This window comes from Rhamphochromis sp. 'chilingali' (assembly GCF_963969265.1).
Source record: "Rhamphochromis sp. 'chilingali' genome assembly, chromosome: 2".
Lineage (NCBI taxonomy): Eukaryota > Metazoa > Chordata > Actinopteri > Cichliformes > Cichlidae > Rhamphochromis > Rhamphochromis sp. 'chilingali'.
The window spans coordinates 29,548,193-29,571,357 of record NC_137930.1 but is presented as its reverse complement, the minus strand read 5'-3'; the positions used below and the strand labels follow the sequence as shown (position 1 = coordinate 29,571,357).

General features: G+C 39.7%; 1 protein-coding gene across 2 annotated transcripts in view; it reads right to left on the bottom strand.

The window, feature by feature from the left end:
- Nucleotides 1-23,165, bottom strand: part of LOC308391928 (poly [ADP-ribose] polymerase tankyrase-1-like) — a 112,324-nt gene that overhangs the window by 21,983 nt on the left and 67,176 nt on the right. For both annotated transcript variants that reach the window (XM_080874729.1, XM_080874728.1), the window contains 10 exons: nt 19,928-20,022; nt 18,875-18,941; nt 18,423-18,609; nt 16,058-16,179; nt 15,872-15,963; nt 14,689-14,767; nt 13,614-13,785; nt 10,777-10,856; nt 4,774-4,919; nt 4,490-4,655 (listed from right to left, as the gene is read on the bottom strand). In XM_080874729.1, the coding sequence (XP_080730855.1) occupies nt 4,490-4,655; nt 4,774-4,919; nt 10,777-10,856; nt 13,614-13,785; nt 14,689-14,767; nt 15,872-15,963; nt 16,058-16,179; nt 18,423-18,609; nt 18,875-18,941; nt 19,928-20,022 (1,206 nt within the window). The remainder of the gene's footprint in view (nt 1-4,489; nt 4,656-4,773; nt 4,920-10,776; nt 10,857-13,613; nt 13,786-14,688; nt 14,768-15,871; nt 15,964-16,057; nt 16,180-18,422; nt 18,610-18,874; nt 18,942-19,927; nt 20,023-23,165) is intronic.

The window sequence follows — 23,165 nt, the reverse complement described above, 5'->3', positions numbered from 1 at the left end:
CATATCTAATAATGAGTCTAACGATAAAAGCAACAGCCTTTAATAAGCCGTAAAGAAAGCCTCACTTTAATATATATAGCGAGAAAAACCCCCAACAAAACATCTCTGCTGAAGAAGAAAAAAGCCTCCATCACTGAATTTACACCAGACAAAAAAAAGAACAATCACTTCTAATAAACTCCCACAAAGACAAAAGAAAACCTTATGGTGGCTGAACACAAATAAAGCTGCTGAAGCAGATGGTGTTCCTGGACATGTGCTGATCAACTGCAGCAGCACTGGTCTTAAACATCTTTACCTGGAGCTAGAGCTGCACAGCAGATGGAAAATTGAGTGAAAACAGCATAAAGTTTCTTTGTGCTTTAAGCTCAGGACGGCTTCAAATCTCAACTCACAATTCCAATAATGACATTGAAGAGCACTGAAAGTGTTCAACTGGTGTGTGATATAGAATTTCTTTCTGTATTCTGTAACCTGCAGCTCAATTACTGCAGTTTTTCCTTCACTTTCTTCTTTCATGCTATTTTTTTTTTTGGTATGTTGCCCTCATTAGTAAGGAGAAGTGTGGGGAGCAGAGGAATGAGGTGCAGTAAACATTGGGCTGGCTGGAAATAATCAAAAACTCTCTATTGATGCCTCTGCCCCCTGACCTGCTGGCCCAAGGTTTTTCCATTTAATTCGCAACTCATCCTCAGTCAAGTGAAGCTGTGAACTGCTAAAGGTCTGAACTATTGTGACGTAATATCAGTGTGTAAGAATACTTCAGCATTATCACAGTTTTATGAGCAAAGCAGCCTCTATAATTTGGCCCTAAAAACACAAGAGTGTAGACTGGTTTGGACTCTTAATCAGCAGACCACAGAGTGACCAGCTAGTGGCTAAGAACTCAATCCTCTGCTTTCCCTAATTTCAAGCAAAAGGAGCACCACAGGGAAGCGTTCTGGGTCTTCTTTCCTTCTCATACAAGGCTTAAATCTGCAGATTATGCAGCTGAGAAAGGATCAAATTGTTGGCTCCCCAAAGCCTGGGAAAGTAAAGTGCCGTTTCTCATACTTTTTTCCCTTAGTATTCACATTTAATGCTCGGTGGTAAAAGTAAACATCTTTTTTTTCTCCATTGCTTGTTTTGCTGGACACCAAACACAAAAACATTTCATAAACTGATATAGTGGGGCAAAAAAGTATTTAGTCAGCCACCGATTGTGCAAGTTCCCCCACTTAAAATGATGACAGAGGTCAGTAATTTGCACCAGAGGTACACTTCAACTGTGAGAGACAGAATGTGAAAAAAAAATCCATGAATCCACATGGTAGGATTTGTAAAGAATTTATTCGTAAATCAGGGTGGAAAATAAGTATTTGGTCACCTCAAACAAGGAAAATCTCTGGCTCTCACAGACCTGTAACGTCTTCTGTAAGAAGCTTTTCTGTCCCCCACTCGTTACCTGTATGAATGGCACCTGTTTGAACTCATCATCTGTGTAAAAGACACCTGTCCACAGCCTCAAACAGTCAGACTCCAAACTCCGCCATGGCCAAGACCAAAGAGCTTTCGAAGGACACCAGGAAAAGTATTGTAGACCTGCACCAGACTGGGAAGAGTGAATCTACAATAGGCAAGCAGCTTGGTGTGAAAAAATCAACTGTGGGAGCAATCATCAGAAAATGGAAGAAATACAAGACCACTGATAATCTCCCTCGATCTGGGGCTCCACGCAAGATCTCATCCCGTGGGGTCAAAATGATCATGAGAACGGTGAGCAAAGATCCCAGAACCACACGGGGGGACCTGGTGAATGACCTGCAGAGAGCTGGGACCAAAGTAACAAAGGTCACCATCAGTAACACACTACAACGGCAGGGAATCAAATCCCGCAGTGCCAGACGTGTTCCGCTGCTGAAGCCAGTGCATGTCCAGGCCCGTCTGAAGTTTGCCAGAGAGCACATGGATGATACAGCAGAGGATTGGGAGAATGTCATGTGGTCAGATGAAACCAAAGTAGAACTTTTTGGTATAAACTCAACTCGTCGTGTTTGGAGGAAGAAGAATACTCAGTTGCATCCCAAGAACACCATACCTACTGTGAAGCATGGGGGTGGAAACATCATGCTATGGGGCTGTTTTTCTGCCAAGGGGACAGGACGACTGATCCGTGTTAAGGACAGAATGAATGGGGCATGTATCGTGAGATTTTGAGCCAAAACCTCCTTCCATCAGTGAGAACTTTGAAGATGAAACCAGGCTGGGTCTTCCAACATGACAATGATCCAAAACACACCACCCGGGCAACAAAGGAGTGGCTCCGTAAGAAGCATTTGAAAGTCCTGGAGTGGCCTAGCCAGTCTCCAGACCTCAACCCCATAGAAAATCTGTGGCGGGAGTTGAAAGTCCGTGTTGCTCGGCGACAGCCCCAAAACATCACTGCTCTCGAGAAGATCTGCATGGAGGAATGGGCCAAAATACCAGCTACTGTGTGTGCAAACCTGGTAAAGACCTATAGTAAACATTTGACCTCTGTTATTGCCAACAAAGGTTATGTTACAAAGTATTGAGTTGTATTTTTGTTATTGACCAAATACTTATTTTCCACCCTGATTTACGAATAAACTCTTTACAAATCCTACCATGTGGATTCATGGATTTTTTTTCCACATTCTGTCTCTCACAGTTGAAGTGTACCTCTGGTGCAAATTACTGACCTCTGTCATCATTTTAGGTGGGGGAACTTGCACAATCGGTGGCTGATTAAATACTTTTTTGCCCCACTGTATATGGAGAAGCGCTCATTCTTCTGGAACCAGATAATTTGAACTTTTTTGTTAGATTAATTACTTAAACAAGTTTTTATTGCAAGCGAGGTCAGTTTATTCAATATAATGCAAACCGATAAATGCCACCGCCCCAAGGAAGGAAATCATTCACCATTTCTCACACTGCACCAGGCAGTGCATATTTAGTCTGCACCTCTCTGTACTCCTGCACAGCCAGACCGACAAGCTAATTTCTCCCCAGAGCTGTCACCTTCCCTAATACTCCACACAACAGCCACTCCCCTCCACCATCACTGATACCTCTGCTGCACTGTCGCACCTCTTAGTCCCAAAGTTTTCAGTGAACACTGCTGTGTATCAGTTTCACAGCCTGACCACGACAATCTTACACTTCTTTTGTGTTTTACGCTGCTGTCTGCTCACACAACTGTGTCACTACCTCGTACAAGCTGTGTAGGACGTTTATCTCATAATTCATTGTTTTCTTTTCCATTTATTTTTAATCATCTTTTAATACTCCTAAGTACATCTGTTACAAACTACTTTATACAGTCAATATGTAATTATGAATAAAGTAATGAATTTCTCTTGTTTTTCCGTGTGCTGCGTTTACCGTGTGTGTGTGTGTGAATTCAACTGTGTTCATCTAATAATTTATGCTGCCCCATATGGCAACGGCAAAGTGGTGACGTAACCTCGTCTGGAGGTGTTTGTGATAGGAAAAACAAAAATGCATTCAGCTGTGAAACTGCAACATTTCACAGGATTCATTTAGCCTCAAAGAGATGTGACAATTCAGTGTTACACAACAGATATTTTCAGCTTTGTAATTGGATTGGTCGGAGTTGATCCCGGCTGGGTTCAAAACTCGCACAGAGCACAAGTCATACCTTTCAGTGAGTGTTTGCACCCAATTTTCCAAATGCCAATCCCGGAAAAACCTCGGCTCCATAACGTTGATTTGTACATGCTGACTTACACCCATTATTCACAAGGCATTCACAGCACCAGATGCCATTAATTGCATTAGTAACAGATGTGCTATCATTTCATTGCCAGCTCTTGCTTCCATAGACATGACTGATTTCTGAGTTTCGCTGAGCCCCGGCTCACCGCGTCTTGTAAACACTGTTTGGTGAACTTGTCTGGAGAAGGATAAAGTGCTTGTTTACAGAACATTAAAGCTGCATCAAAAATTAAATATTTCTATCCCACAGGCTTCAGTATGAAAAGGAGCAATGTGAGGTCACAGCAAATGGCACAATTAAGCCCTTCTCAGACATGGTATGTGTCACAGAAGTGGCATTCGGTCATTAAGAAATTAATGGCTCATGGCTTCATTCAGACATACCCATGGGAGAAAGTGACGGAGAGAGCTGCGGCACTCGTATGATTATTGCAACTCGAGGGCAAGCCGTTTTGCACTTGTGCCAACGACCATTCACTGGATAAACACTCCTGAACATTTAGTTCTCTCAACGGGTCTGTTGATGTTGCATTCGGGCTCAGAGAGTTGGATTTCTTTTCACATGGGCCATAAATATCAGAAACCTGACATCCAATGAGATCCAATGAAGATCTTACCACGCTTGGTGGTTCTGGAGGCGATTTCCTCCTCTAATTCAAACTTGGTGCAAAAACACTGGGCCGTCTTATCTTAAACTGAGTCTGCTTTAAATATATAGGAACATCAGCATGGTGTTAAGAAAGAGACAAACCTTAAGCAGCAGTTTGCAGATCTCGTATTTGCCCTTCGCTGCAGCTTCATGGAGCGGCGTAAACTTCCACAAGTCTGCCACGTTGACCGAGGCTCCGTGTCTGACCAGCAGCTCGGCCACCTCAAAGTGACCGTACGAACAGGCGTTATGAAGGGGAACCAGACCGCTGCAGAGGGAGACAGTCATTTTACTCCACGACTTTATTCCAAGACTCTCTGATGGGTGCCGGAAACGAACTTGGCTCAAAATTACACCAAAGTCACACCCCAACACAAGTGTCTCACCCTTTGTCCTTGGCGTGCACGTCCGCCCCATGGTGCAGGAGATACTCCACCACGGACACTCTGTTGTAGCCGGCAGCGAAGTGAAGAGGGGTAGAGTGCCGTCCCTCCAGATCTCTGCAATTCACATTCTGAGCCGTACACAGGGACTGCAGAGACACGCGGAGGAAAAAGAAGATTAAAATAATTCCAAGTCAAATTAAGGTGCAGCTCAAAAACAACCAGGATTTCTTTTGATCTTATTCCATTTTTTATTTATTCATGATTTTTTTTTAAGATTAAATGATTTCAAGAGGTTTCACAGAAATATTCATTGTTAAATTTTCTAGTACGACAGCAGGAATGTTTCCACAACCATTAGATAGAATTCCATGAGTTTTTGTGCATGTATGAGTCCTGTAAAAACAATTATAAAAACTCAGGTATTACTTAATTTCATATTATCTAATTTTATTCTTTTTGCCTGAGAATTTAGTTAATGATCGTTACAAAACTAAAGATGCTCCCCAGATGCACGAGTCTTGTAACTGTCTCTAGTTGCGCCGTGATTGGTCCAACAGAAACGTTATGTTAACATGATGTGCGAAACAGACAGAAAAAGGAACTGAAAAAAATGGTATGTGGAATTTTGGATTAGCAATAAAAACACACTGTATACTTCCGGCTAATTGCGAATAATGCTAAAAAACCTTATAATATCAATATTACTGTGTGTCTGTTCACAGTGGGTAATGCTGCTACTTTTGTTCTTTGCTGTGATTTCAAACTCAATTACACCTTAGTTCAGCAGTAAAGATGGGCTTGGTGGGGGGCTTATTTTACAGGTTTCTTCTACTATCTTGACATCTTATTTTACAGGAGATAAATTTAAATCCTGCTGGCACTAAATTCCACATTAAACTTCTCTTCAGAAGTTCTTTTTTTTATTAGCCCCTTGAGCAGATCACGAATTCTACAAAACACGAAAAGCATGAAATAAATGTGAAAACCTGGTTAGCACACAGGAACACAGTTTAAAGAGTGGGCGATTGGTGGATTGATTCATTGGTTCCTCTTGAGAAAATATAAAATTTATTCATATTCTACATTTTATTATCAATCGGGTTATTTTGAACCTATGAAAATCGAGAGACTTTGTATGATTTTTTTTTAAACTCCTGGAAAAACAAATTGTTCAAAGCTTGAAATCTTGAAAATGGTGTCACTGCCCAAATGTTTTTGGGCTTATTCTATTTATTGTAGTATCAACAAAACTCATTCTCAAATATTTCCTCTTTTTTTTTAATGTTCCTGCCATTCTGAAAAATTAATATAATATATAATAAATCGAATGCTTGATTAAGTTTGGGTTCTGATTATAAAACCTGAGCTCACAACCAACAATTACTGCCAACATGCCTCAAATCTTCATCACATAGATGAAACAAGGTGCTCGAAACAGATTTTGGTCCATACTGATCAGATAATATCACACAGGTGCTAAGAATTATATCCCCCACACCATTATACTATCATCATAAGGCTGAGCCACTCATATAAGGATAGATGGATCCATGTTTTCATGTTGAGACTCATCAGACCGTTCTGTTGTCCAATTTTGGTGATCCTGGGTCCACTGTATCCTCAGTTTAGCTGACAGGAGTGGCACCCAGTGTGGTCTTCTGCTGTTGTGTACCATGTGCTTCGAAGTCTGACTACTTGTGCTTTCACAGATGCTCTTCTGCATAACTCAGTTGTAAAAATTAGTTACTGCTACCTTCCAATCAGCTCAAAACAGCCTGGTCTCCTCCAACATCAAAAAGGTATTTTGACCCAGAGAACTGCCAACCGTTTCTTAAATACTCAGACAAATGCTCAGAATCACTTAAATCACCTTGTTTTGCCATGCTGATGCTTGATTTGAACTTAAAAAGATTCTCTTGACCATGTCTATGTGCCTAAATGCATGCCATGTGATTGGCTGATTAGATTAGAGTTAATGAGCAGTTAAAAAGTTACAAGTAAATACAGGTTATTCATATGGCACTTGAAGAAAAGTGCTCTGAAATATAAAATTAGATATAACAATTAAAATGGGGAAAAAAAAGAACTAAACAAAAGCAAACTTTCACAGGTGGCTGTTATTTTTAAAGGCATCTATAGAGTCCATAGACCTCAAGTCCTTGGGAAGTAAGTTCCACAAGATGGGAGCCACAAACTCAAAACCATGGTCTCCTTTTGTCCTGCATACTTTTGTATCACCAACAAGCACTGATTAGCTGACATCACTGACCTATTAGTTACGTATGGATGTTGCAGTTCACTAATATCTGGAGGCATCTGATTGTGAAGTTCTCTGCAAGTGATCACCGTTGATAAGGGAAGCCAGTGTAAAGAGGACAGAATCAGTGCCACATGAGAGCTTTTAGAGGAGCCGGCGAGAAGCCTTGCAGCAAAATTCTGGAACAGCATGCTTATCAAAACCGAATGCCTGATCAAAAGTAACTCCCAGATTTCTCACAGCTGGGAGAACTGAAGATAAAATGGGTCCAAGATTTTCAATTACCCTTGGAACAAAGTTGTCAGTGGCGCAGATGAAGCGCTCGAGCTTTTTGTGTATCTAATAAAGTGGCTGGGAAACGTATATTATAGAGCAAAAAATAACTACACAAACTGTCACAATGGTTAGAGCTCTGACTGAAGTACAAAATGTTCCTGAATGACAGAATTTGCCTCTGTCCAGTTTCATCATCTAGCAGAATATCACACTTCAGTGTGAACCTCCTCAACATTTGATCAGATGACAGGGATCGGCCCACGATTTTTTAAAAATGCCAATCAGCTACTTGGCGAGACTATTAATCCTGATTTGTCTGTGTGTCAGGAAACAAGAGGCTGAGAGAAAGCCCGACCCGAGCTCATCTCCTTTTCCACTACAATCTTCTGCCAGCCTGTCAAAGCATCACATTTCAGGCACTCCCGGACCCTCTTCATTGACATAACCCCATTACTGTCTGTCTGTGTGGGGGAAGACACCACATTTCACTTTAAATCAAAATATTTCAATCAGAAGAAGAAAAAAAAACCTTCTGTCAGACGGTTGGGCGACTGTTACCAGGTCTTGACATTTTAAACGTGAGTGAGCCAGATACCAATTGCAGCAGAGGGTCTCTGTGGAAATCTTATGAGATGTAAAATGTGGCCTTTATTAGGGATAAAGTCTTTGTCTTTATTTCTTTATTCATAACAATCATCATCAATAAGGGGAATAAAGCAAATACAAATACAGAAAACATCCAACTGACATTTAACAGAAATCACTAAGACTTTGACTCAGGGAGACCAACAGGAACAGTCACAAAGGTCAGGAGTTTTTTAATTAAAACCTGTGTTTGTGGACATCAAATTCTCCCACAGAGATGCAACATTAGCTCAACAGTTTCTCTTCTGCATCTCCCCTTACAGTTTATTGATAAAGGCCTCCATTCTTGCTCCATTCTAATGAAATATACTAACTTAAGGAAAACCGATCTAACTTGTCTTCAGTTTTCATTACCGACCACACTGTGGTCACAGAACCTACTGCTTTTGGCCAAAAGCAGCTAGTCCAGTTTCACATGGCTTTTCTCAGACTCCTCATTAGCGCCAAACCATAATGGAGCAATTAAAAATATTTCTGCTCCCTCAGAGCAAATAATCCCTCCGTGATCAGTGTCATTAAACACACTGAAGCTGCTAAATCAATGTCCTTCCATATCAGCTATTTCCATTTTTCTTATTAAGGCAGTATTGATTGTTAGGAGAAGAACGGGTCACTGGCTTTTCCTCTTTTAAGCCTTAAAAAATGAGCTGTTTTCAACTGTTAGACCATTGGGTTTGGAATTCATTTGGACATAAATATTTTAAGGATTTATTACTTTATCAAACACAGATGTAATATACAGTATCCAGTGTTACTGGCATGCAGCTTATCATGATGACCTTCACCCAAATGATCACAATGGCTAAAGTAAATGTAATCACTCAGTCAAACTAAAGTAAAAAAGGTAGGTAGGCACTAGGGCTGGGCCATATTATACCGTTCACGGTAATACCGGTATAATGTTAGGCAACGATAGGAAAATGAAATATCGCGATAGAATATGAGTAAAACGCGCATGCGCAGTGCCTTTGTTTTCATACGCACATGGCCGATTGTTGAGTGAAACAGATGAACCAGAATTGGTTTGTAAAAATGGTGCAACTTCAGTGATGTGGAACTGGTTTGGTGTTTGTCCGTCAGATACACGACAAAGCACATTTTTTTGCAGAACATGCAAGCGGCCGTCGTTATTGTCGTATTTGTCGGACTAAGATGCTCTTAAATCTGGGAGTAATCTGGGTCCTAAACTCCGTAAACTTCAGGTCAAACGAACACTGCAGCATCACTAAGAGTTAAAAACTGTCTAAATTCTTTCATCTTTAATAAAACGATCAGCATTGCTGCTTTACCAGGTGTAACTATGAAGTTTAACTTCCAGGCATCCATGAAAACAAAATGTATTACATTTAACGGAGTTAGAAGCTAGCAGGAAGCTAGCGGAAGTTAGCTCGCTAGTTTCGCTAGTTACCTAAACATGATATTGCATGTTCTGACTGAGAGATTTCTGAAAAAAATCAAACGTACAGCTCTGCTATCACTTCCAACATAAATGAAGACAGGAAACTAAACAGCAGTGACGTTTGTAGGGTTACTGAAGTTGGGCTAGCTGGTATATAATTATGTGCTACGTGATCGCTAGCGACACAGCTATGTTAGCATAACATAAACAGTGAAGCTGGAGGACAAACACTAACACTTTTCCACTTATAAAAGTTAACGTTAAGGTTCCTCATGGTTAGAGACAAATGCAATCGCATGGCAGGATGCTGTAAACGGACCAAACTTCAGTCAGGAGAACAACTGAGATAATCCATCCACAATACGAGGTTAGTCATTAATATACTGCAACAACATGGGAATAGAGCAGCTGCCAGAGAATTCAACATTAATGAATCAATGGTACAGAAGTGGAGGAAGCAAGAAGAATGAGTTTAATAAAGTTTGATTTATCTCACTGCTTTGTTTCGCTTAATGTGCCTTATAATCCCGTGCACCTTATGGTCCGAAAAATACGTACTGCACACTGCAGTTTAATGTTGCAAAGCACCTCTTTTTAACTTCAGTGGATATTATACATGGTTATGCTCAGGATATGTCAGCCCATTTCTACTGGAAATGCCTTTTGGTTAAACTTTCAGCAAGGAATTTGCATTTGCACTGTTACATTTTTATAAAGCTTTAATGTACATAAAAACCAGCTTCTTGTTTAAGTGAAAATAAATGATAGGTTGTCTTTTTGCGCTAGTAATGTTGTGGAGTTGTATTTTGTCTCGCATCAATTATATCGTCAGTTATATCGTTATCGCAAATTTTCAAATATATATCGTGATAAATATTTTTGGCCATATCGCCCTGCTCTAGTAGGCACAGTATGAAGATAGGTGGACAAGTAGGTTGATTGATCCTTGCATTTGCCATATTTACACTGACCAGAGGCTATATATAAAAGCAAAGCTGCAGCGTACCTATGTCATTTGACAGTCAAATTGCCACCCTGCAGCAACTATGTCAGTATTTGTGGAGAGTTTCTAGGTGCTCAGACTGTGAATGAATAGGAAGACGGCAACAGATCTGTTATTTATCACTTAATCACCATATTATTACAGAGTGCCAACTTGACCCCATTTAATCCCAGACTGATGGCAGACTGACTCCACATCCATTTTTTCACAATTCACAATTCTGATGTACTGATGTTGTTTGGAAGATGGCAGCCGACTGCAAACGGTCACAGTCCTGGTCCTCATCTTCGAAGCAACCATCTCAAGCACGACTGCAGTCACAATAACTTTGGTCATGCTACAGTCTCCAGCATTTTCCTGTGATTGCAGCATAACACCCCACAGGCAACAATGTCAAATTGTCATTTTCAAAGTGTCATCTACCTTGACAGTGTCCAGGTCACCGGCTTTAGCAGCTTCGAGAAGTCTGTAGTCTACATCCGAGTTTCTCACTGGGACGTTCTCTACAGCAGCAAACACAGAAGAATCATGAAGACAGCAAAAACAGCCTTCACATGCTTTGGAAGAACATTAATGAAAGGCTGACTGTAACACAACAACATAAAGCTGGCGTTATCCTGCCGTTATTCACTTCATCCTACGTACGCACGTCAATTTACGGCCATGTTTAATGGAAGACATTGTGCACTTTAGGACGGCCGTTTCGAAAAGCTTCCAGGTGACATTTGTAAGACTTATTTTTGTTGTTTTGCTTGTTCTTTGATAATTGCAATGCAGTGCAAACCAACAGGAAACAAAAGTAACATATTAGGCCTTTATGAGAGTGTGTGTCTACTGGTTGCTGCAGATAAACCGACTGTGGTGACACAGCTGCTACAATTAAGGCAGCTACAGATGCCGTATTCAATTCACTCGCTGTCATTTAAAAGACAAATCAGTAGTTATGCATAGGGCTAGAGGATGAGATACAACATAAATCTAGATTTCCAGAGTTGCCTCAGAAGCAACTAAACACACAATATTTTCTATGAGATAACCGTGTGCTGTGAATCTTCATTGGTCGTGCAGTCATTGTCAGTTTAAAGAAAAGCTTTAGACCATTTTTTGTCCCAATTTCCTCCACTCGGTGAAATCAGAAGCTTTACATTCTTCGAATTTCTGCTTTTTTTGCTTTGTCCTTGCTTTCATTTCATTTAAAATGTGTAAGCTCGACCTGTAATTGAAACAGGCCTGTGAAGCCAAGTTTGAATGTTACAATTACAGATTAGAATTGACAATTTTTGCTTTTTATCTGCTGCAGAGATGACTGTAAGATTTTTTTTTTCCATATATTTTTATTGAAATTTTTTATAGTACAATACAAACAAATGTTGAACACCCTCACATTCACACATCCATCCATACATCAAACCTGCCTACATCACATTCAAATGTAGAAATGAGCATAGTTCTCACAGCAATACAAAAATACAATGGGTTAGGATAGACAAGATTCTCCCCTCCTGTCCTTCTTCTTTTCCTTTTTGTTCATAAATGTCCTTCACCTCCACTCCCTAAAATAGTCATATATGGCTTCCACATATTCACAAAGTCCCATTGTTTGCCCTTGGCAATATATGTCAGTCTTTCCAGGCCTAGAGAGATTGCAATTTCCTTCTTCCAGAGTCCCATGGAGGGAGCATCCATACTCTTCCAACATAGCGCAATGGCTCTTCTGGCTTGAAGTAGTCCGTAGTCCAGTAATTTAGTTTTTTTCCCCGATTGCTTAAATTCCCTTGGATATATTCCAAGTACACAGAGTTTTCCTATTAAAGGGATTTTTACCTTAAACACTTCAGACAGATATTTGATAACATCTTTCCAAAAGTCCTGGATTTTAGGACACTCCCATAGACAATGAAGAAGAGTTCCTTTTTCAACTAGACATTTAGTACAGATGTCCGGAATATCATTGGACATATGATGAAGCTTGACAGGTGTTATATAGGTTCTCATGAGCCATTTATATTGCAGTAGTTTAGCGACTGTAAGATTATTATTCCATTATTCCATCTTAAATCACTGCAGGTGTTCTCCTTTCACTTATGGTCCAAAATGTGGAGGTATAAAATTATATATAGCTTCATATATCAAAAAAAATTTCCAGACATTTATTAATTATTATTATTACTTAAAACGAAAAAACTGGAAAATATACTAAATATGTTAGCTAGCCAATATGCAGACTTTTTTCTGTTTTTTTTTGTTGTTTTTAAATGTATCAGCCTGAAATTACAGATATTGATTCAAATTTATGACGGAAAAGTCCAGTGAAAATTTCAGGCTTTTATCGTAATTTGACTTACTTATGTTAAAATACTGCCTCATATTCCAATATGCGAGAAAAGGCCTGAAGGTATGTGGACAGGCCTTTTTGATACACATTTCAAAGCAATCATAATATGTCCAGAGTTTGGACCGTAGTATATTTTATGGAAAATAAGTAGAGCAGAAAAATTTCTAAAGATTTGATGACGAATCAGAGACGTTCAGCAGTGCAAGCCCCACTTTCAGGTAGGCTAATTCACCCCAAACCGGGTCTTTACAAAGGTTCTTAGTGCCTGTGGAAAATTCCTGCTTTAAGGGGACTCGAGTACTTATGTAATAACTGATGGATTTCGTGTCCAGCTTAATATAAAGAATGTGGAGCTGTACAGACCAATAAGTGGTTTGGTCTAGTTTTATTTGTGGGCTTTAATTCTTTCCCCGATGAAGACGACATCTGACAACTTCTTCTGTATCCATAAAGATGAGCTTTGGTAGTTCAGAATACATCAATAAAGATGTGCTTTGACGAATATTGGAATATTTTTCAGTTTTCCCAAATGTAGCTGCACAAGCAGAGCCCATCCTCACTAAATCCTGATGCAGTCATTTTGTTCTATAAGCAAGCCTGAAATATGAATGAAACCACTGAGTTCAGAAAAGAGCTTCAAGGGTTAGGCCCCCATTAAAAACTGATTTCCTTTAACCTGGAAACCCTGGAGTTAGATACCGTGATGCCAAGTTTCTTCCAGATCTGAGCAGGTGAGTTGGCTCACTCTGCATTAAAATCTGCGCCTTCAGTCTGAAAATATCAATATTGGCCTTCACAAAAACAATTCCAGTTAATCCCACTATTTGCAACTGGTGCATAGCAACCAAAACACATCACCTACGCTTCTACACGCACAGCCACCCACCCACTCAGCAGCCCCCACAGAAACAAACGGGTGGCCTACCGTTGAGTATTTGCTGAACAGCTTCGTTTCCCATTTGAGCAGCGGTGAAGCCCTGCAGCGACACCAGCGAGGCGTCTGCCCCGTATCCTAGCAACAGCCTACAGGTCTGAAGGTGGCCTGCCAATGCCGCACGATGCAATGCCGTCTGACCCAGTGTGTCCAGGGCATTCACCTGCAAGAACAAAGACCTCAGAATAATGATTCAGAAAGGACGTCTGCAGTTACAGTCATTCAAAAAAATATCTGAATCTGTAATTTTATGACTCTCCTATTACTGATGAAGTGCTTACTAATAATAATGTTCCAAATAAGGTCAGCTCGTTTCCAAATGAGACACTAATAAACAACTGTACGTTAACCTCATCTCACAAAAGGTCCAGAAAAATATACAAAAACAAGACTTTTTTTGGTTTAATTATTGAAATATGTAAACAAATATGATAATGTTGACACAATTATGTGACAAGCCTCAGCACAACTGAATAACAAAACATGCCACAACAACCTTGGATCTTATTTGTGGGATTCAGGGTGAAATAATAAAGGGTGCAATATTATTCTGTGCATTGCAACAGAGTCAGTTGTATGAAAATGAGAAACTATTCATAGATAAAAATGTTTTTGAGCAATACAGCAAATCAAGGTGCATCATCACACTGATGCACACAAATATACCATTGAGCGCCTTGATTGTAGAGCATTCTCACAGTGACGCAACCACAAGTGCTGCTTAAAATCCAGTTCTTTCTCCAAACTGAATTCACAATGTATCACTGCTGAATAAAAATGCCATCTTTAGAAAAATACCATTGTTTTGAGGGTCTCACACCAGAATGTTCAGTTTGCAGAAACATTTACCCAAAACTTTGGGCAGTAACACAGTAAAATGCTTCTTTTTAGAATTTTTTTTTGTGGTGATTAGTGTGAAAAACAGCATTTTCAGCCACCAAACATTAGAAACTCACCGATCCTTTCTAACATTACCGGTGAACAACCACGAAATTAAAGCACTTTGAAATTGGATGATTCTTTTTGATACACTCTCTATACATGGAGGAAGAGGAGTAAGACATACCTTTGCCCCATGTTTCTGTAGCACCTCCATGATGTCATTATGCGCCCGCTCAGCTGCCACGTGAAGAGGAGTCATGAAACTACAGAGGGGAGGGAAGAGCATTAGGAAATAAATATAACTGCTCAACTTTAGATCGTTCAGATTGCTTGTAAAACAGAATGCAGTGCCCAAACGTTCTCAGAATGAGGTTGGATATTATCACGAGTCATCAACCCTGAGATGAAGTCAGCACTGTTTTTGCACTCCATGTACTATAGTACTGCATTTTTTCTGGGTTAAAAAACATAACAGAAATTTACAGAATCACCTATTCAGCAATGCGTTTATTCTAATTTCACTATAAGGTATCTATATGTATGTATTTATATATATATGATACATTCGTATGACATCATTTGTTGCATGGCCCGCTATCATTGTAAATGTAATAGCTTCAGTCCCACTGCTGTAAGGGCAGCTGGACTGGAGAGCCCAACATGTGAAGAGGCCCATTTCTAAGAAATTTCCAAAGAGAAAGCAGTGAATCACCAAGCCCACTGACCAAATCAGTTCTCATTTGTCACTAAGTACATCACTTCAGCTTAGCAGTACTTTATTCTTATACCTCACTTAGAAAGCTATTAAAGTGGATTCCTGTACTCTTCCTGGTTTCTGTCATGCAAATATACTGTTACAAGTGATCACTGTTACTAAGCATGGTCAGTCAATCACACTTAATCAGGAGCCAGTCTATTTTGAACAGAAAACGTATCATAATCAAAAGGATTATTGAGATCTATGAATCAGGAAAGCCACCTAAGCCATCTTAGAAAAGTCCAAAAATGAAAATATGGAGCTGGAAATAAACATAATAGGTCACATTTTATGCTTTAAATGCTGGAATTATTCAGGATAGTTTTGTACTGAGCTGAAGCCCGAGGCTGGCAGCAGACTGAGCGTCTGAAGAGCGGACGATTTCTGTCGCCGCTGATTGTCAGGTCGTGTGAACAACGGTGCGTTCACCTACTGAAGTGTCTCTGAGCAGTGATGCAACCACTTTGCCTTGCAATGGCAATTCACATCAGCAAAGTGATTTGTGTTGTTCACCTCTAACATAAATCCACTGCTGGAGTCACCTTGACAAACATATAATGCTCTCACTTTATGTTTATGAGCTGTGCATGCAGCGGAAAACAACACTCACTCTTTATTCTTCTCGTTGACATTGGCACCTTTCCTCAGCAGCAGCTCGGTCACCTGCTTCCTTTTGGGGTGAGGCGACGCTACTGCACAATGCTAACAAACGCACATAAAGCACACATGGACACGTCATCTCAACACGTCTGCACCAATATAAGAGCCAGTGTTTTAAAATGCATCCAAATCTTACCAGGGCAGTTTCGTGTGTGTGTGGGTGTTTAAAGTTGATGATCTCCAATGCCAGGGTCTTCTTAGCCTTGGCCATGTCAGCTTCTCGAGCAGCTTGAAGCAGCGAGTGGCCCTTAAACTCATCTGAAGACACGCGCACAGAAAATGTCAAATTTTTTAGAAAGAAAGCAGCTTCAGTTGTCATTGTGAGGTTTCCTACGAAACAAAAGGCTGCAAATGATGTAGCTTGCCACCCAAAAACTGAATTATGAAGTTCTCAGCCACTGTTACAATATATTATTCTACTTGCAATGACCCTGCAGCATAACAATACTTCAGAAAGATAATTTCATTTTTTTCCCCAACCAGAGAGCTAATGACATATGATGCAACAGTCTCTGTGGTGGAGTTGGAGCGGAAAAAAGCGATTATTCCCCCGAGGTCTGGAAATTACAAACAACAAACTATTTTGCTTCAGAAGCATTTCAGGCTGAATAAAAGGAGCCCGTCCTATCTACGGACCGAGCCAACAGCATTCATGCATTTCTAATCAGACGTTGAGATAAATGGCGCAATCTTCAAGGGCACGTGGTTAAGAAAGAAAAAAAATTAAAGACGTAAAGTACAGCTGATGGAAGAGAAACAGTAGCGAGTTATGACATTTTTGTTCTGCAAAACCCAAACGAATTTTTCATAGTTGCTGGTCAGAAATACACAGAAATAATTTATTCAGAGAAAGAAGAAAAACACGAGATGAACTACACGTTTGCTCTTTGTATATGTAACCATATCTATAAACTGCTAAGAAAAGATGGACAGAGCCACTGGTTTGTCTCATTTTGAAACCATTTTTAGCAGTGTGTTTGTTGCCATCCTGTTTTATTTTCCTTTTCTGCTGTTTTCTGGACCCTGAAGCAAGGTGCAGGCATACAAATATCAATAATTAGTACCAAATAAAGCGTAACACACATTATTTGTCAGCTTAAATTAAAACAAAAGCTCCAAAAGGCACGGACACCGTAAGTATAACTGGGAAGCTCCGTAACTTATGGGAAGCTTAGCAGATAGTAAGTTGAACACTTAAGTGCCATAAACTGAAGTTCCTGGATTGGTTCACTTTAAAGTAGCTTCAAAAGCAAGGCGATCCAAGTAGATTTGCCCAACTTGAGCACATTAATGTTTTTATAGTAAGTTTTCCCCTTCATATCAACTGTACTTTGTAAGCTACTAACCAACTGGCTTAAAAAATATATCTGGAGCTGGCAACATCAGATCTGTCCAGGAAGTCTTTGTTTTTATATTTTTATATTCCTGTGATGAGTCTGCAGCAAACGCCCAACTGAGATGCGTTTTCGACAACATAGAATCATCAAAAACGAACCGTCATCCCGCAGTTGTGAAAACATTTCTGATGGCTTATGATTCGCGTGGCATTTGATTTTTGTTTTGATCTGCTTCATTACAGAGATGAGGCAACAAGTGCAGCGAAAGAAAAAGAGAGCTGACCCACTAATTAACTCGAGTTGCAGAGGGCTTTCTGGCAAAAACAAAGGATTATCCAACCTTTTTACTCTGTGGTGGCTGCGTCCTGAAAGTACGATGAAAATTAACTTAATTATGGTGTAGTCTCTAATTAATTAATACATCACGGATCTCTAGTCAAATATTAGTTGCAGTGTAATGCGAACCGAACTAATATTACAAAGAAAACAGCTAATTTCATAAAGGACACGAGTATATAAGCAGATTATTTACATATTATAATATAGTGAATAAACCAAAATAAAAAAAAGAAACTAATTTAAAATCAGTAAGCTTGTTTGTGGAAATTTAAAGTAAAGAGTTCATGTTAAAACACAAATTGTGTAGTCCAGGTTCAAGGCATTTTTTTATAATGAAAAATAAATTTTAAAGTCAGGGATTGGATTAATGCACCCTGAAAACATGAATAAACACAATAAAATGTTTTATATAGCCGAGGAAATCTGTAATAATTCGAACCGTGGATGACTTTAGGGATGGGAATCGAGTCCAATTGCCATCCCTAGCTGACTTTCATGTTTTTTTAATCTGTGGCTTTTCCACTAGTCAAGTCCACATGAAGAAACAGGTGAATATGAGGCTCTTTCAAGAAATAATTCTACATCAGACTGCTGGCTATCAAAATAATCATATCAATCTCTCTGTTGTACTAATAATCCCTTTGTAATCCCCTGTCAAAAAAAAAGAAAAGAAAAAAAAGATTGAGACTCCCATGTTCAAAATAATTTCAAATCAGCTGTTCCAAACATAGCCCGTGTAAATATGCCCTTTCTAAAACAAACAGACTCATTTAGCCGTGCTGTACTCTGCAGCTGCACTTTATGTAAATTAAGAGCCACACTCACATGTAAGTCTCTCCTTCAGCTCGGGAGTGGGTGCCATGTCCACAGAGCTTTTGCTGTGGCAGTTGAGCAGGGTCGGGTCAGCCCCGTGGCTCAGCAGCAGAGAGCACACCTCCACTCGGTTTTTAGACGCCGCTTCATGTAGAGGGGTGAACTGCCACAGATCCATGGCGTTCACACAGGCTCCGTGCTGGCGAAGGAAAAAAATAGCGGAAGAGAAAAAAAAAAAAAAAAAAAAAGTACAGAGGAGATTACTGACAGCAGTTTTATCATTATTGATTCTGGATTGCTCAAAAGGGAATGATGCCATCGGCTCTGGCGCATGTGTACAATGAATGTGTCACGTTTTTAATGAACTAACAAAGCAGGTCTTAGGAGGTCATTTATAGCTTCTTATTATGAATTATGTCCACCGACCCAGTATATTCAGAAACAGGATGTATGTGTGTTTGTACCTTTAGCAGCAGCTCAGTAACTTCATAGTGTCCATAAGAGCAGGCGTTATGAAGCGGCACCAGACCCCTGGAAAAAAAACAAAAAACCCAGAAGACTTCTCATTACAAACAAACATCAGTGTTAACAATTCTAAATACACACAAAATGTGTGCTGAGTCCAACAATGTGACACTTACACTAACATGCTGATGTTCAGTAAAAATACCATTTACCACATTTGATATCTTGGTCACATTGGCACGGTGACATCCTGCTAATCAGTGTTACACATCGAGTGCCTCAGATGTCAACATCATAGCGGCACTACATAAAAGGTTGAGGGTGTCTCACAGCTTTCTCACACAGAGCCCACGGTAGCAGACGTGCTCTCGCTACTGGATAATAAGTTTGGTTTTGTGGAAAGTGCAGCAGGCAATGACACTCATTCATCTACTTTGCTTAGACTGTTTGAACTGAGGACCATTTAAAGTCCAGTCCAGCTCTACTGCACATGTGCATTCTCGTGTCCACCTCGATCAGGTGAGATCTAAGTACCTTCAGGATTGGAGTCTATAAGGGGAAAAAACGTAAATGACATTTGACAACCTCCCCCGCACCCCTAGTGACAAGTTTTGACATCTCAGTTTACATCAATAAGTCGTGGTTTGACAGCTATTCGAATGGTTTCCAGGTTTTTTGTGTGGCTGCATAAGCAGAGACCACCCTCACTAACTTTTTATGCACGTCCAGTCATTTTAGTCTATAAGCAGGCCTGAAATATGACAGAAACTGCAGAAAAGAGCTTCAAGGGCTTCTGCAGAATGCAGTGCATCATACTCTGTGCACGCCAACAACAGAATGTGTATATATCCCCACCTAAATCTTATGATCCAATGAGATGGATTAAGGAGTCTCATCCTACTGGCTATAGCAAAATCTCATAATTATGTCTCATAAATAGCAGTGTAGTTATGATGTGTTACCATTAAGATGTTTAGTTTTTAAGAAAATCCTGAATTCAAGTGCCTTTTCCCCCCCACTTACACTCCCCTTGTCGTTTTCTCTGTACATACCCTTTGTCCTTGGCGTGAACATCTGCTCCATGCTGTAGTAACAACTGAACTATCCTCACCCTGTTGTATCCTGCTGCCAGGTGCAGCGGAGTGGACTAAAAAGGCAGACCCACAGAAACAGAGAGAGAGAGAAAGAAGGACAAATAAAAGCAAGAAGAGAGAACGAGGAGTCAAAGAGTGGGAGGGGAAAAAAAGACAGACAGAAAAATAAATGTTAGCCCACATGTTCGCTCCGCAGTGTGACAGCCTATCATCAAGACTTCATAACCATCATTCCTGTTTATGTATGTGTGGGTATGTTTTCACTGAGCATCTTACAGTCTTAAGGTAAGGCTTCGCAAGAAGAAATGGGCTGTAGCAGTCTGCCTATAATTTCCTCCATAACACTGATGAAAAGCTGCAGTTCTGAATGCATTAAGATCTGACTGAGATGAGATGGCTTTAGCTCTTCGTGCAGCACTACAGTCTTTCAGCAAAGGCCATTCTTCCTGAAAGCTCGAGTGAAACGCAGACTGGTGCCGAAATGTTGCGGCAGCAAGAATGTTCCCATTATTCAGTCAAATTGAACTTGTTACAGGGAAAAAAGTAATAGAAAACCTGCCTCTAAGTCATGATATAAAAGCCATTTCGCAGAACTGGATGTGCTACAGAGCAAAGTGTGAATGGACGTTGGATTAAAGCTACTAGATGCAGTAGGCTGATATAAAAATGACATATATATACACACACATAGATATATACATACACATACATACATACACCTATATATATATAATATATATATTTATAAAAAAAAAACTTTTTTAGAGCAAACACTGAGATCACAAGAAATGTGTTAAATCTTGAGCAGCTCTACAAGCTTAATGTCCAAGTTTAACAAAGTCCCTTTCACACATGGTACCTGACTTCCAAATCCTTTGGATGCTTTGTGGTCATTTTCTTTATAGACAGGAATAAATCAAAATTCTTCAAAGCTGAATACTGATGTTTTCTTTAAAACCAACATACACCTTGCTACTAGAAAAGGTATATTATTCATGGGTCACAAGGTCAGTAAACTCAAAACAACATATTTTCCACTTTTACCTCCAGTAGAATCTAGAAATTAATCCAATGCTCTCACAAATCTGCTCTGCTATTAATCAGGCTGTGTCAATACCATACTCTCAGTTTCGCAGTCAGTTTGTAACATGGCACATTATCATGCTGGAAGCAGCCACCAGAATATAAGTACACTGTGATCTTAAAGAGCTGGTCAGCAACAATACTCTGGTAGGCGGTGGTGTTTAAATGATGCTCAGTTCGTACCAAGGGGCCCAACGTGTGCCAAGAAAATATACCTCCATATCATTACACCACCAGCAGCCTGGACTGTAGATACAAGGCAGGCTGACTCCATGCTTTCATGTTGTTTACACCAAATTCTAACTCTACCATCTTAATGTGACAGCAGAAGCTGAGACTCATGAGACCAAGCAATGTTTTTCCAGTTCTCTATTGTCCAAATTTGGTGGGCCTGTGCAAATTGCAGCCTAGTTTACTGTTCTTAACTTACAGGACTGGCACACAGTGTGGTCTTCTGCTGCTGTAATCCATCTACCTAAAGGTTCTATATGCTGTGCATTTAACAAAACCTCTTCTGCATACTTTGGTTATAACAAGCAGCTTTATTGTTATTGTTGCAGTCCTGCCACTTTCCTCTGACACTTTGCGAAACAGGCTGAAAGAATAAATAGATAATCTTGAAGGGATGCAGTTCTGATTGGGTAAAATTGGTTCATGATTACCATCCCACGTTTATGTTTATGTCTTTTTTTCCCATCTGTGTTTCTGATGAACAATGCTTGGTATCTTATTTTAGCATGGCAGATGACTCAGATTACAGTTACACTTGAAAGCCTTGGGCACCACTGCAATAGTGAGGTATTGGGGGAAACACAACACTTACACACATTGTTAAATTGTTAAAAAATGATCACCATAGTTGTTTAAATTATAGCAGAATGGAGTCAGCAGGAGGGCTTCAAAGCACAATTAAAATTCTGATATTTTATTATCAAGTCTAAAATTACTTGGAAACCAATATTTCTTTTTTTTTAATTAATCTAATAAATGTAGGTTTGGATTTTTTTTTAAATAATAAAAACCTTCATTTAGAAACTGCATTTTGTGTTTACTTGTGTTATCTTTGACTAGTTAGTTTGATGATATGAAACTTTTAAACATTCCAAAAAATTAAAAATCAAGAAGCAGACAAACACTTTTTCACACCATTGTACAAGTGTTCCCAATTGTGAGTGAGGCCAAACAGCTTTGCCTATATAATTTACTCCTTAACCAACTAATCTTTGCAGTGTCACTGGAACAAATTCTCTGCTCTCACTGAAGTCTGTTTAGAGTAAAATCTATGGATTATCCAGATTAGCCCAAACACAGTTTTTGGAAAAAGTTTGGCATTTCTTGGAATAAAACACTTATCACAGATTCTTCCATTGTATGATATACATCTCAAAAATGCTGCTATGCATGGTAAGAGGAACACCATCCTCCCACTACAACTAGAATGATTTGTTTGAAGCAATCCATAAAGTGCATTTGGAAACTGTAATAGGCAATCTGAACATTAGAGTGGCTGGCGGTTCATCATGTGGTATTTTACTCAAAGAATGAACAACTCTATATGGAAATTGTATAAATGTAAGCTGACAATGTGAATAAAGAAAATGTCAAAATGACTATAAGATAGCCTCATGTGGTCAACAGGCCTTCAACTCTCTTCTCAAGCCTGCTCACTTATGCATGTGGCAAACATATTACAGACAAGGTAGAAAGGCAGCACACAATCCTGAGAGCTGATGGCATGGAAGAGAGGTGCAATCTTCCCTGAATTACTGGCGACCTTTCTCAAGAAAGTAGGCACTCTGTCCTGAGACCCCATAGAACCTTTTGAAATACACTTCACTTCCATGGGGGATTTAGACTGGAGGTAAGTAAAAAGGTGCCACCAGCAGCCTTGTTTTTCCACATCTGTTGTTCACAAAGGTAAAAGACCAAAAAACAATTAAAAACAATTAAAAATAAATAAATGATTAATAATAAAAATAATAATCATCACTGCCATATGAAGCCACCGGATACTCTGACTGGTAAAATCGAGTTGCTCAGTGCAATCATCCGAAGGGATCAGGTGAGAGTGTGCACGCATATCTTTTCATCATATATTTGATCACACTGATGT